This window comes from Lolium rigidum, chromosome 7 (assembly GCF_022539505.1).
Source record: "Lolium rigidum isolate FL_2022 chromosome 7, APGP_CSIRO_Lrig_0.1, whole genome shotgun sequence".
In the NCBI taxonomy this organism is placed as follows: Eukaryota; Viridiplantae; Streptophyta; class Magnoliopsida; order Poales; family Poaceae; genus Lolium; species Lolium rigidum.
Window position 1 is genome coordinate 159,433,162 of NC_061514.1, and position 14,840 is coordinate 159,448,001.

A 14,840-nucleotide genomic window follows, 5' to 3' on the forward strand; every position below is an offset into this window, starting at 1 on the left:
CATACGCACAGGAAATAGCAAATACCTACTGGGCTGACATGAACACATTATTTACGTTTGTGGCCTGCAAATTGCATAATAAGAAGGGAAAAAAGGAAAATAACAGCTTGATTGATGCCTTGGATTAGCACACTGAACATCATGTGTTGGTAATGTATTAAAAAATACAGACAAAATGGGATATCTGCAGTTTCCATTGCAAGTAGCAGTATTCTTTTTTGCCTAGATGCTGAAATATGAGACCACAACTTATGACAGAAGCTTAAACACCAACACCTAAACAATACATACGCACAGGAAATAACAAATACCTACTGGGCTGACATGAACACATCACTTACGTTTGTAGCCTGCAAATTTAATCCGTATGATACATAAGGAAAAAAACAGCTTGATTGATTGATGCCTTGGATTAGCACATTGAACTAACTATGAATATGGACTCATTTAAACAGAACAACCTGGAGAAAAAAATAGATACACATTTTTTTATTCTGAATACTAACATGCTAGCTCTGTTTACAAGGGGGGGGCACTCCTATAAGTATGATTTTCTCTTTAAAAAGTAGTTCTTATTTCTAGCCGCCATGTAACAAAATGGCTAGGGTTCTGTTCTCGATTTAGAGGGCACACACCCACAGAAGGGCGCCTTCTTCTTCTTGTGCGCACCGCCACGGTGGTCCTTCCTCCCATACAGATAATCCCTCAGAAGCACCCGAGTACGCTTGTCGGAGACCTTGAGCCTCCTGTACTCGTTCTCCTCCTCGAGCTTCAGTAAGACATACTGTATCTTTTGAAGCTCCAGTTCCAGCCTCGCCACATTATCTGATCCTTTCTTCACCTGCTCCGAGATCTTCCTCCTGCTGGGTAAACCTTCCAGCTCAGAGTTCATGCTGCCCAACAATGCAGGATAACTCTCAGCCTTCTTTGACAGCTTGCTGTTGAGATTGATCTGTTCCAAGACGAGCCCCTCGGTCTCATGCAGCTGAGTGCTGATGCCATCGTACTCCGTATTCATGGGAGACCTGCCCTTCGACGGGCCACCCATCTTCTGCTTCAATTCCTGGATGCTCTCTTGGATGCTCAGCAGCCTCTGAGCATTAGAAGTGAGCCTCTCAACCACATTCTTGCCCCATATATCATGAGGCTCTACTAAAGACGAGGAAGACGTCTCGAACTTATTGATTCCGAGCTCTCTTCCCCTTATAAGCTCTGAGGAAGGGTACTCACTTTTTACATCCTCAACTGCTTGTATGTCGTGCTCCGATGACGATGACTTGGCTGTTTGGTTTTTGCAGGTCCTCTCTGCAGCCTCCCATAGCTGAAGCATCTCATCATCCAGCTCAGCATTTGCAGCATTGCCAAGTGGGTAGATTCCAGTACCATATGTTGGACAGGTAGATATTTGATCAAGTTCGATATCCTTCATCATCTGGACCTGCTTCCCTTTAGAGTCCGCAGCATCTTTTTGCTTCTCATCCTCAGAATATATTTCATTCGCTTCCATCCGTGAGCCGGCTTTTGTTCTAAGTTCTGCATTTTCTTCCTGCATGTCACTTACCTTTTTCTGCAGAGCCTCAATATGGGCATCTAATGAGGAGGTTTTATTCAATAGCAGCTCCTTTTGGGCTATTGCACTAATCTCAATAGCTTTCGCTTCCATCATGAACTTGAGTGCCTTTTCTTCGTAGATTGCAGCGTTCACGGAATAGGTTATTGCATCACCCAAAAGTAGAGCAAACTCTCTTTCATGTTGCTCAACTTCTTTTGACACGAGCTCATGTGCAGAAGTCAAATGCTGCCCCTTGTTTTTTAGAATGCAAGCATCCACTTGCAGGGTTTCATTTGCTTGGCGAAGTAGGAACATTTCATCATCCTTGGTGGTGCCCTCCGCAGTCAGGATCATGATTTTCTTCTCAAGTTCTCCTTTCACCATTTTGCCATCTTCAATGGCAACCTGAAGGACCGCAACAACTAGACATAATTCCCGGTTCTTTTCTTGCATGAGCTGAACATTCTCTTCTGCTTCCAGTAACTCATCGCCCTTATGCACCAGCAGCGCCATGCAGTGCTCAAGTTCACCAAACAGCTCCTGGCAGACACTTTTTCCAGTGTTCAACTCAAACTCCAAAAGGACAAGCCGATTCCTGAGAACTTCTATCAAGTAGACTATGTACTTCTTGAGGTTACTGTTTTCTGATTCAAGCATCATAGCTCTTGCGCTCAGCACTTTGACTTCACTATCAAGTTCACCCTTACCTAAACTCAGCAAAGCCATCTCATCGGTAAGAGATACCAATGCAGATGCTACCTCATTATTATGGCTTCTAAAGAACAGAGACAAGTGCTCAAGAATCATGCATTCTGCAAGAACAGCACCATTCTCATCCTCCAAGGCGTTGTACCTCTCAATCAAAGAGTTGTGTTCCTTAGATAAGGACTCACTTCTCTCAGTCATGTCAGTAATTTCATCTTGCAAACTCTGGTAGGACTCTGTCAAACAAGATAGCTTCTCATGTAAAATCAATGCTTCAGTCTTCTGTACCTGACCCCTTTCACTTATTTTCTGCAATTCTTGCCGTAGCTGTTCATTGCATTCTATTAGTCGACAATTTTCATTTTGTAAAGATATCATTTCTGTTGCTTCATCCTCTACCTTTTTCTCAAGGGCGCACTTCTGCAACTGCAGATCTCTGAACTCCGTTCCTACTTGCAACATGACAGTCGCATGAACCAAAAGCTCTGTATACATGAGAGTATTAACATCTTCACTTTCCTCTTTAAGTTTCACAATATTAGAGGTTTCATCTGAAACAGTCTGTAACAGAATTTCATCCTGAGCTACATCAGCAGGTCCTACATCCCTACTGATGTTAAGGACCTTCATGTGCTGTGAAATCCCTTCTCTTAGTTTTCCATTATGCTTTAGCAACGCTTTACTCTCTGCTTCGTGATATCTGGCTTGATCTTCCAGCTCTGATATTAAAATCTCTGCAGCATGATTTTCCGCAGCATACTTTTGGCATTTTTCTAAGAGAGCCACATTCTTATCTTTCACGTCAACTAAACTGCCCTCCAGGACCACTACACTAATAGAAGCTCTCATGCTTTTTTGTTCTTGCTCTTCAAGCCTCTCGTCCATATCATGGATTTTCTGTATCAGAGATGAAATCTGCTCCTCTAGGCTGCTCACATGCATTTCATGTGACTTCACAGAATCTTCATACTCTTTGTTAATTGTCCTCAACAGACCCTTCAGCTTCCTGACTTGATCATATACAAGATCCTTCTCTCTTGATAAAGAAGTGTGCTCGCCTTCCAGATCTGCATGCTTGCTTTCTAGGGCTTTCGTAACCACTGTAATTTTCTGTAACTGAAAGGTAAATGCACTCTGTGTTAGATAAAAATAAGGATAAAATTTTATTAAAATAATACAATAATATATCAAGACTACCATGGATATTCAACAATACCAATTTCTACTACACAACAACTTTACTTTGTGGGATTGTTACAAAATTTACCTGAGAAACCAAGTTGTTTTTTTCTGCAGAAAGAGCAAAGTTATCTGCAAGCTGAGCCTGGAGGGTTTCTTCAGAATCTTTCAGTTTTAATCTTAAGTCTTCAAGCTCCGCTTTCATATCAGATAATGACATCTCTAATACAGAGTTCTTCTCTGAAATGACAGCAAAACTTCTACCGAGGGTGTCTAGCTCTGCTACAAGAACAGCTTTTCCAGAAACACAGGAGGAAAGCTCACACTTTAAAGAACTTTCTGAAGATTCTAATGCTTTTATCCTCTCCTGCACGCTTTCCATTTCAGCATTTGCATCTGAAAGTGAGATCTCCAAGAGGGAATATTCATCAGATATTTGTTCCATCTCTTGAACCTTTTCCGAGAGAAGTGCCTTTTCAATCAAATTATTTGCACACACCTCCTTCAGTTTTAAGTTTGCTATCTGCAAATCCTCTATTAACTTCTGGTTTGCTGCAGCACTGCCTTTTAGAGTGTCCATGTCAACAGCCAGAGCATGGTATGTCCCCTCTAGATTTTTTTTCTCTTCTTTTTGACGGACAAAATCTCTCTGAACTGCCTCCTTTTCACCTATATGTGACCCCATTTCAGCCTTGAGTTTCACATTCAACTCCTTCAGTGCATCCAATTCACAATGCAGGTCTTTTATTGTATACTCCGCAGAAAGATTTTGTTCACGCAGGATATGGATGTCCTCTGTATACTTGATTACAATGTTCTCAAGATCCATCTTATTGTTCTCCACCTCACTTAATTGCCCACTCAGCTCCTCAATGTCCATGGCCAACTTGTTCACTTCATCCCGAGATTCAGAATGAAGACCTGTAACTGAGAGAAGAGCTGCTTCACCTTCAATGCACTTCTGGGTTTTATCTTCTAAGCTGGTTTCAAGGCTATAAACTTCTTCTTGCTTATGCTTTAGTTCTTTCTCCAGCACCTCTACTCTTCCTTCAACCTTGTCCAGTTCAGCCTGCAATTTTGAGAGTTCAGACTCCAGATGGGATACTCTCATCAAGGACTCCTGGTTCTTAGTAAGGGTAGCATCTTTTTCGGTGTTCAGAAGTAAGATGGTGTTCCTGAGTTCTGACGACAAGTTCTCCAACTCATTTGATTTGCCATTCAGCTTCTCAATCTCTCGATGCAGCCTACTCAGTTCTTCTTGAGACTGAGAATAAATGTTCTCCATTGACATGAGTGACTTTTCAGCTTGCACCTTCTTCTCGGTCTCTTCTTCCAAACTTAACTCCAGACTGTTGACACGTTCACTCATCTGTGCAATATCTCGCTCCTGTATATGCATTTTCTGTTCAGACTTCTCCAGTTTCAACTGCGCCTTTGAGAGTTGTAACTCCAAATCAGATACTTTCTCCAGAGACTGCTGGTTTTGCAGGAGTGCTGCATCCATCTCAGAGTTCACATCTGAAATGGCATTCTTTAGTTCTTTTGATGTATTCTCCAGATCTAACTTGTCATTTTCCAACTCACTCAGCTTCTTTATTGATGTGTCAAGATCTTGTGTCAGCCTTTCCACTTCTTCCTCTAACTTGGAGTGCAGACTCTCTGACGTGAGGAGGGCTGCTTCAGTTTGTGTCCGCCTATGGCTTTCAACTTGCAGCTGGCCATGAACGCTCTGAATTTCCTCTCTCTTCTGTTCTAGATCTTGCATCAGCATATGCACCTTATTTTCATTAAACTCCAGCTCTGACTGTATATTCAAGAGTTGAGATTCCAACATAGAAACCCTTTCAACGACTTGCTGGTGTTGTAGTAAAGCTACATCCTTCTCAGTGTTTACCTGTGAAATGGTGCCCCTAAGGCTTTCTATTTCATTATGAAGCTCACTCTTTGAATCCCTCAGCGAATTTATCTCATCACGGAGTTCTTGTATAAGCACCTCAGAAGAGTGATTTTGTTCAGTAAGGCTCTTGACTTCCTTCTTCAACTCACAAACAGCGCTCTCCAGGTTCATCTTGCTCTGCATGAGCTCATCTAACTTTTCATTTGCCATCTTGATCTCTGTAATCAACCTTTGAACTTCTTCCTGAGATTTAGCATGCTCCTTTCCCTCCAAAAGAAGAACACTTTCAGCTTGCATGCGCTTTTCATGTTCCTCCTGGAAGCTAAATTGGAGATTTTCCAATTCCTTCAGCTTTTGTTCAAGCTCTTGCTGTTGTATCTTTGCCTTTTGATCCAAAGCCTCGAGCTCAGATTGTATCACACTATTGCGTGATTCAGCACTGTTTACCTTTTGGACTTCTGAAGCCATTTCATCAGTTAGCTTCTTGAGGTCAGTCTGCGCCTTAGAGAGCTCAGACTCCAAAGTAGACAAACGCTCAGTGGACTGATCATATTGCAGAAGAGATGTATCTTTCTCAGAATTCAAATGAAAGACAGTATCCTTCTGGTTTTGGATCTCACTTTCAGCTTTCTTTGCTCGCTCAAATTCTGACATCTGCTGTTTCAGATTCTGGTTCTCAGCTACTAGCCTTGAAATCTCCTGTTGCATATTTACCATTTCGGTGCTGATGTCCTCTCTCCCTTTGACTTCTGGACTTTCAAAACTAAGTCCTTTCCGCGCTTTCCCATCAGAAACAGCACGAGTAACATTTTCACCACTTAGTGAAAAATCAGTGGACTGCTTTAGACTTTCTCGGTTTGACAATGCACTGGTTTCCTGAGGGTATGAACCATTCCTCTTGGAGATATGATCATCTGATTCAAATTTTGGACGGGAGAATGTTGGCATCTCTGGAGTATGCGGCTCCACTTCTTGGCCAGATGAAGAGGGTGACTCATCCATCGATGGCATCTGATTTGGGAATACTTCAGAAATTGTTCTGTGAGCCTGTCTAAGTGCCCCGGTGGCCTGGTCATACCTTTCTGCTAATGCGCGGTATGCTCGATAAAACTCTTCTACCTGTTTCATTAACTCTGGCCGCTTCTTATAGTACATCTCCGCTCTCCGTGCAAAAGAATCAGCATCTTCATTGATAAGCTTGATCATGGCTTTAACCTTCATGTCCATGTCTGTTGCACAAAACAGATTCCTTTAGTTTATGAACCATAATATATAAACACAAAAATGGGTGTAGTTCATTCGAAGCAATATATTTTCACAAATAATTATCAGTTATTTACAGGGTACATATATAGATATAGTACAACAATGGCTTTGCTGAGAAACAGTCAAAATGTAGTTACTGAATATAACTTTAGCTGTGAAACTATCAAAAATTCAGTTTAACTCCCACCGAGAAAGAGTAAAATAATGGGAATTAGGGAACCTAAGACGAAAAATACCCCATGAAAGAGCATTATATCATCTTAGACTTGTTTGATGCAGTTTAATTGGTTAAGATGAGAAGGAGAATAAATTTCTCCAGTAAACACTTCGCATATACAACGAAGTTGTCAGGAAAAAAGAACAGTTCCACATTGAAGCAGAACTCCTGGCGTATGTAATCAATAGTTCAAAGCCTTCAAAACCTAGCATTCACTTTTAGGAACATCTGAAGATGGCACAAGTCACATGATCATAGAAGATCATTCTGCAGGTTCATGAACCAAATCTTCGAGAGAAATCAAAACGCTACTAGAGGCATCATGTGCGTAGTGGTGGCTACAGATCCAGATTATAATTTTACAAGATAACCAAATAACACTGAAATGATTTTACTAAAGTTTACAGATCACTTGCATGCACTCTGCACACCACGAGAGTTGAAAATGCAATGCAGAACTGTAAGAACCTAATAGTATCTCTTTGCTACATTGATCAGCATATATGCAAAAAAATCAACGATAACTTCATGATAGGGCATAAAGAAAAATATAGACATGAGCTAAACAGAGCAAAATCTCACCGCTGAGGTTTTCTTTGAGCCATTTGGAATTCTTGGGGCTGATATGGCTAACCCACAACCATGAATACTGCCTTGAGTCATGACCAGTCGAGGTCGCCATTGATGCCGAGACAAGATGGACCACACAACAAACAAGTAATACCTCACTTCCTCAGAACAAAGTTACGAAGTGGCTCAATTTCTCCAATATTCTGGATGGGACAGCAAAGAAACTATCTGTCGCATCTGGAAAGGAGTGGGGAACTTCTGTTGCAATTGCTAGCTTTTTTACCTGGGTAATTGGAAACAGGAATAGCAGAAATAAGATAACCTATAAACATCCTACATACAGAAATGATCAACAAATAATTCTACAAATCCATGCGACGTGTTAGTACTTACAGGTGTCTTCGATAAATTGAAAGGGCAGGAAGAAAATGGATAGTTCTGGCCACGCTAAAACTGGAATTGAAAAAGAAAAACGTGTTAAGTAATTGGATGAGGGGAAATAATTGTGCATACACAGGAAACAGGCCATTAGATACAAATAAAACCGTATATACTAGTATCTCTACTATCAAATTGCAATCGGTGGTGTACGTAGGTAAGAAAACCAATGGTATGTCAAGAAAACTGGTGGTGACCATCCCTTAAATTTCGTACGTCAAGAAAACCGTTGTCTCTTGCCCTAACGATCCTTTGCTGTGAAAACCAGAACCCTCAAAGCTAGAACAATCGACGACAGGAAAAAAAAGAGTCCAGCGCCATCGAGCAATCCTGTGCTTGGCAAACCGGCTACAGGAAGAAAAACCAGCGAACGAAATCCTGTGAGGCATGTCTTATCATGTTATTGAGGTGGTACTATAAGATTTTGTTGTCTGCCACGACCAGGAACCGAGTGCCACCTATAATGGGCCGTATTAACCTGAACAACTTCAACAGTGCCATGAACTATAGAGACGATGGATAAGATATGTAAACCCATGAGCACTCGTGGGCATGTGCTATTTTTTTCTTAAACTGACTTGGGCTAACCATGTTGGGAGAAACAGACGCAAAATAAGTAGGCAGCGTGGGCTGTCTATCTGATGACCTGTGTCTTGGCCTAAGTACGCATTAACCATCTGAGCAGGTACTCTTGTGGCTGGAAAAAAAGGTTTTACTTTAAGAGAACAAGACTACAAGGAAAGAATTGCAACTAGCCGTGTAGAAAATAACAAGCACAAGCACGGTTGTTTTGAGGGAGAGAGAGCCATGTGCCTCTAATGGTCAGGGAGCAATTATATGTGCTAATGGACTCTGCATGAGCACAAATGGAAGAGAGCAAAACCACCAGGTTGTAATTGTGTAGATTGATTTCTGAAATAACTTATTTAAAGCATTCGTTAATTGGTTCAGGACACTACTGTAGCAAAGACAATTATGGCACATTTCTCCATCTTAAACTATTTATTTACTTATACAGAGAAAATTCAATCCGTCGTGATTTGTGATCGAGAGGTTCTCGTTACAAGTTTCAGATTTACGCTGTATTAGCTTATACAAAAAGTTGAACCTTGGCAATGCACAGGCATAGACCATGAAGATATCCCAGTACCTCCACAATGCCGGATACATGGCAAAGGGGAAGATGATTGCGTGCTCTTCACGGTGGAACAAAAAACTTTAAGAAAGCTCTGCTATTATTGATGGTAAGACGACCAACCAAGAAAACTAGCTTAACTCTTAAACGGTAGTTGCTTCACTGTCAAAATCGTTTCAGCCCGCCAAGAAAAAGTAATTCGAGTGGTCAAATTCTTCGTGAACTAAAAAAATTTAATAAAATCAACCTGTAGCAACGGACGCGTACTGCAAATAAAAAACAAATATCCGGATATTTCTATTCTATTTTCTATGAACTAGGTATTAGAACCAGGTATATTTATTTTTCTCTAAAAGAGAACCAGGTACAGTTCAGTAATTGTGTTTATCATGTGACACTAAATACAAGAACAAGACATACTCTGCTAGTACTAGTAAACGCTACAGTAGCAGCGAATTGTCCACGGCCTAATTAAACGATGTATGCCATAAACATGTGAATAATTGCTCAAAGAGAACGTCCTGAAAATGAGTGTGACTAAAGAGACAAAATACAGATGACAGTACTGATGTGGATGACCCATATATGACATGCGACAATCAGGTATATATCAAGTACATGTAGTAACAAATTGATCTGTTTATGAATTCTTCTCATTACTGAACCACAAAGGTACAGGTAAAGACAGAAACAACAGACCCGTAGTAACACTTTTCATATCTTCGTTTTTTAGCATAGGGAGAAAAAGTCTTCTGCACGGTAGTTGGAATTGCCTTCCTACAGAACACGCGACTAGGACGGACAGAAAAAAAGGGCTGGAAGAGAGAAAAAACGCTTCGCTCCGCTCCGTCCCCCGCGGGCGGAGTCGGGCGAACGACCTAACCCTCGCGCCGCCAGGTTCCGCTCCTCCCTCTCCTCCCCTTCGCCGCCGTCGGCGCAGGCCGCCGGGCAAAGTCCCGTGCGGTGCCGGCGGCGGCGGACATGCTCCTACCCGCGCGCGAGGCGGGCGACGCGGGGTCGCCCGGTGCTGGCGGCGGTGCGCTCGGTGGGCGGGGTTCCGGCGGCGGCGGCGCTCCTCCCGGGTGGCGGCGGCGTTGGGTGACATGGTGGCGACGGCGCTGCCCCTTGGCGGCGGGGCGGCAGGGTGGTCAGCGGCGGCGCAGCCCTGACCCAGATCTGGGCCTGTCTGGGCCCCATCTGGGCTTGGGCGGGCCTGGTCTGGCATCCCGAGGCCTGCTCCCGGCGGCTGGTGGAGCGTTTCTTGCTGAGGGTGGCTAGGACGGCGGCGCGTGGACTGCAGCGCGGCCACGGGAGCTTCACGAGCCCGGCGGGCTCGGCCGGGCCGAAGGGGCCTGGTTTGCTCCTGTAGGCTGCGTCGGTCTGTCACCGCAGGCGGCGGTGGAGGTTGCGTCCTCCCGCGTGGCTGCTGCCCAGGCTCTCCTCGGCTCGGGGTGTTTCCGATCGGTTTCGTCGGTCTTCGTCAGTGGGTCACGGTGAGACGGCGGTGGTGGTTGCGTGACCGTGGTGGCGCGAGTTGGTGGGCGGCAAGGTTGGCGGAGCATGACGGAGTGTCCGGGACCGTGGGGCTTTGGGGGACGGGAGAATTCCTTGTCGGCGCCGACACCGACGCGGTGACGCTCGCGGGCGCCACCATTCCTTCTTGAGGGGCGTTGGGGTTTCCCCTTCCCACTTCCCTTCCGCATACCGGGGGAAACCCTAGGCTTGTCCGGGCAGCAGCGTCGTCATCGTCGCATCCCTTCTTGAAGGTGTTGCCTTGGTATGCGGCGCTTCGGAGGGCTAAGCTCGTGGTGGGAATCTTCCGGAGGGCGCAGCGGTTGCGGATCATTAGCGTTTTCGTCGATCCGACTTTGTCATCCTTTTTTTTTTCTTCTTCTTCTTGTGTTTTCTTTTGGGCTTTGTTGTGCTGTTTGCCCCAGCGGTGGTCTCTATCTTGTATCAGTTCGTTGCTACATTAATATAGCGGGGCGAAAGCCTATTTCGAGGAGGACGGACAGAAAAAATAATTGGTGTAGGAATTCCAAAATTCAGTACCCACAATAGCACACCAAATGATTCATAGAAGTGCAATTTCTGAAGATTAAAAAGTGCAAGTGATTCAGCAGCAAACCTGAACCAGAAGAGGCCGGGGGCAGCACGAGCAGTCCAGCAACCAAGTCCGACAGGGGCAGCAGCCGACCACACCGATCAAGTTCCCGACGCCCCGAACCGCGCTTCAGTCCCGGAAGGCGAGCTCCACCCCGCGGCGTGGCACCTCAACCCGCCGTCGAGCAAACCAGGCCGAGAAGGAAAGGCGCCTTGCCGCCAGCAACCGGCCAATCTTGGTGCTTCGATCCGGGACGCGCGAGGACGGATGGCACCCCGCCCCAGCCCTTGTCCGAACAATCCAAACTGCCATCAAGAACAAAAGGCAGGTAAGGAAGGAATACATAAATCACGTGATCCACGCCGGCGACGATGGCCATGACAGAAACAGTTCTTCACCGTACCAACCAAGAAACCACCAACCACCGTCAACACCAAAAAATTCCCAGCAAAGACGAGTCACGGAGCATGAAATCGAAGGCAGCACGGAAGATGGATCCGTGAAGCGTAGCAAGTAATAAAACGTATCGATAAATAAAATAAAGCAATCACTGGGTAATGATCGCGGAATTGGAGAGAACCAAAGATCCAATCTTGCGGCGGCAGAGAAGAATCCATAGGGAAGGGGAGGAAGAAGCGTACCAGGTGGTGGAGTTCAGTCGACTCTCCCAGCAGCAGCAGCGAGGTACTACCTCCTTTCCCCGCCCATCTCTTCTCACCCCATTGCTTTCTCTCTCTTCCCTTCTCTCTCCGTGGCTGGATGCTTTGCTGCGGTGTGTGTAGTCAGTGTAGTTGCCAGGAAGAAAAGGCCGCCTCGGCACAGTAGGTCCCAACGAGCACAAAACAAAAAACAGCAGTAGGAGAGATTTCAGTGATTTGATTACTCGCGTAATAATGTGGCCTGTTGGCTTTTCTGGAGCGAAATTAACTGCGTCGTAATCGGGATCTGACTATTCTGGTGGGAGATCTGAATTTCGTGGATTTGATTTGAATTTTACAAGAGACTCCGCCAGCCGGCGTTGACAGGTGATGAGATGAATTTTAAAAGTATTCTCGCGCATTTCTACTTTTCTCTGTCCCTTCGGCAGAAATATACTACTATGATGCATTTTTACACTGAATTAATTGACATGTAAGTCAAAAATACGACCTTGAAATGTCAATACGCACCCTGCATATTTTTGGGTAGATAGAGATAGCACAAAATTCCGAATGACCGCATATATAAAGTGCGGACTAACGACATGCCATCATAAAGTGTATCGGTAGCTTTGCCCTCACACCAAGCATTTGCAACCCTCGGCACCAGGTTAAGTTTCCTCTGTGTTTGCCTACCCTCCTGTCCTAATTCAGAAAAACCATAGCTCTGTCTCTCTTTGTCAAGCAAGCAAGGTTAGGCCTCTTTTGATTTATATGATTTGTATAAAAGTTGTGTATAATTTAAATATTATGAAAAAAATTACATAATCTGTTTGATTTATAGGAGCCTGTCCTAAAAGAATTAGTCCTACAGAAATCTTGTATGTAAATTCTATTAAAAAAAATATTAGGTCATATAGTACCTCATAAAAAGTTGGTTTATATTTTCATATAATTCAAGTAAGCATGATATTCCAGTTATATGTTTTTCCTATGCATTTTCTATCCTACGAATAGAAAGAGCCTTTGGTCTTACCCGCGAGTGTCTTAAGGCTGTTCATAGTGGGGAGTAAGCTTAGACTAGTAACATATGTCATATTACTTAGTACTAGATTACTACCTTCATAGTGGGTAGTAAACTTATATGTCTTTGTCATGCGTTGTGTCATTTATTATGTTGTAGACTCATTTTGCCTTGGTGTGTGTGATGTTATGGTAACATTAGCTAGTTACTACCTCATCTCTCTTTCTTCGTTTATTCGCATGCCATGTCACCAAAAATGTCTTGAGATGTGTGATGTTACTAGCTATGTTACTCTCACTATGAGCAGTCTAATCGGTTTTCAAAGTATACATGTCGAAATGTCGAATGGTTAATGTACTTTCTTGGGATCTCCAAAGAAGCAAAAGCTCTCTCTTCAGGGAGCCACGGAGTACTATTTTTGTACGTAGCAAAAAAATGTTTGGACTCTCGTCAAGCATGAGTTGATCATCGGGTACGATGCAATTGTTTTGTTCTCGGTTAATCAATCCGGGAACCAAGAAGAGCAGAATCATGGCGCCCATGTGACTTGGCTCGCGGTTGCCTCGGTGTGGATAACAAATGTCACGGTTTCCTTCCAGTTCACCGTCAATGCTTGCTAGCTGGAGTGCGTTCCACTTTTTTTGCGAGGAAAGATCAAGTGATATTATACCAGGAAGCTTACAGAACAACCCAAAGAAACAAAGAAAATACAAGCCGGTCCTGCAAGCAAACGAAGACGACGACAACAACGAAGACGTACTACGGCGCGCCGCCGCCGCTCCTCCACTACAGCCCTGGAACGGAAGGAGACCCCTGGCGGACGGGAAGTCGACGGAACTCGGCTCCGAGGAACCTCCACCTTGCATCGGCCGACGCCATCCTCGATGCGGTACGGTACCACCTTCACCTTTAGCAACTCCGGCCGGATCCGCCGCCCCGCGGCATCCGGCGATGGGGAAGTCGAGGCCGGCAGCTCCGTGAGACCTGCGGGCTCGACGGAGACGGTAGATCGACGCCGAGGACTCGGAGAGCACCGCCGTCGAAGGGAAGAACCACCGCACTGCAAACCACTCCGGCCGCGCCGCTTCCGCCCCGACGCCGCCGGGCCGGACACCATACGCACCCCTACTATATACACGGAGCGAGACGAGGCTCCCCCGCCCTCCCGCCGCCGGAGCGGCCGGCGGAGGCCGAGGGACCCGACGAATCGGTGCCGGCGAAGTGGGAAGCCTACAGGATTTCACAAATCGCCTCTCGTTACTGTGGACGGGGAGAGGAAGAAGTCCAGGGTCTTCGACTTAGAGTGCGTTCCACTTTGTCGTATTTAACTGGAGCATTCGCATTGTTTTCTCCTCCAAAGCGAACAAACACCGCTGCGCGGATGTGACACACAAGATGCGCTCTCCCAAAGATACTGCTCGTAGTACGTGTACATTGGCTTAACCTTATGCTTCGTGTTAACTAGGAGTCTAGGAGTACTTCCACCGGTCGGGTTTATTAGTTTTGCGCATTACATTCTCATCCACCATATAATCAGAGACTATTTTGCCAATCCACAAGACCACAGCCATATCTCAAATTCTCAATTCAAACTTCAGCCAATTAAGTACTCGTATCGTTACATAAAAATTTTCTTAGATTTTTTAAAATTTAGATATGTCTTGATCATATTTATGTCTAGATACATCTAATTTTTGACAGACTAAGACAACTTTTATGAGATGCACGGAGCATGTTATGTCACTGCTATGCTAAAGAAGCCACGATCCCATCCCAGAAGTGGAGTGTAACAAAAAAAAAGGATGTTGATTTGAAAGGTAGATAGATGGTACTAATACACATGAGATTAACATAAATAATACGGAGTACTACTAAATCCAACGACTCAGACCGTCATGACAGTTGCTAGGGCGCAAAAGTCGTCGGTGGTAACGCACTACACATGTCCGCACGATATGGGTTGTAGTCGGAATAGGCGATGCCGTGCTTCATAGCTCACTGAACAAATATTGGAGGCCGCTGATGATAGGCTACAATGTCGCGCATCATTCATGCCATATCCTCCAACAATGCAATATGCCCCAGCATCTTTGTGAACACATGATGAGGACATCC

At 44.7% G+C, this 14,840-nt stretch overlaps 1 protein-coding gene across 2 annotated transcripts in view; it reads right to left on the reverse strand.

Moving 5' to 3' along the window:
• Positions 1–533: 533 nt before the first annotated feature.
• LOC124675943 (protein NETWORKED 1A-like) overlaps positions 534–14,840 on the reverse strand; it is a 16,414-nt gene continuing 2,107 nt past the window's right edge. Inside the window, exons 1-5 of one of the 2 annotated variants that reach the window (XM_047212031.1) lie at positions 11,088–11,209; positions 7,780–7,839; positions 7,399–7,669; positions 3,525–6,562; positions 534–3,373 (exon numbers count right to left, since the gene is read on the reverse strand). In XM_047212031.1, the coding sequence (XP_047067987.1) occupies positions 602–3,373; positions 3,525–6,562; positions 7,399–7,498 (5,910 nt within the window). In that variant the 5' untranslated portion in view covers positions 7,499–7,669; positions 7,780–7,839; positions 11,088–11,209 and the 3' untranslated portion in view covers positions 534–601. Of the gene's footprint in view, positions 3,374–3,524; positions 6,563–7,398; positions 7,670–7,779; positions 7,840–11,087; positions 11,210–14,840 lie in introns of those variants that run through there. The other variant, XM_047212032.1, reaches the window with a different exon arrangement.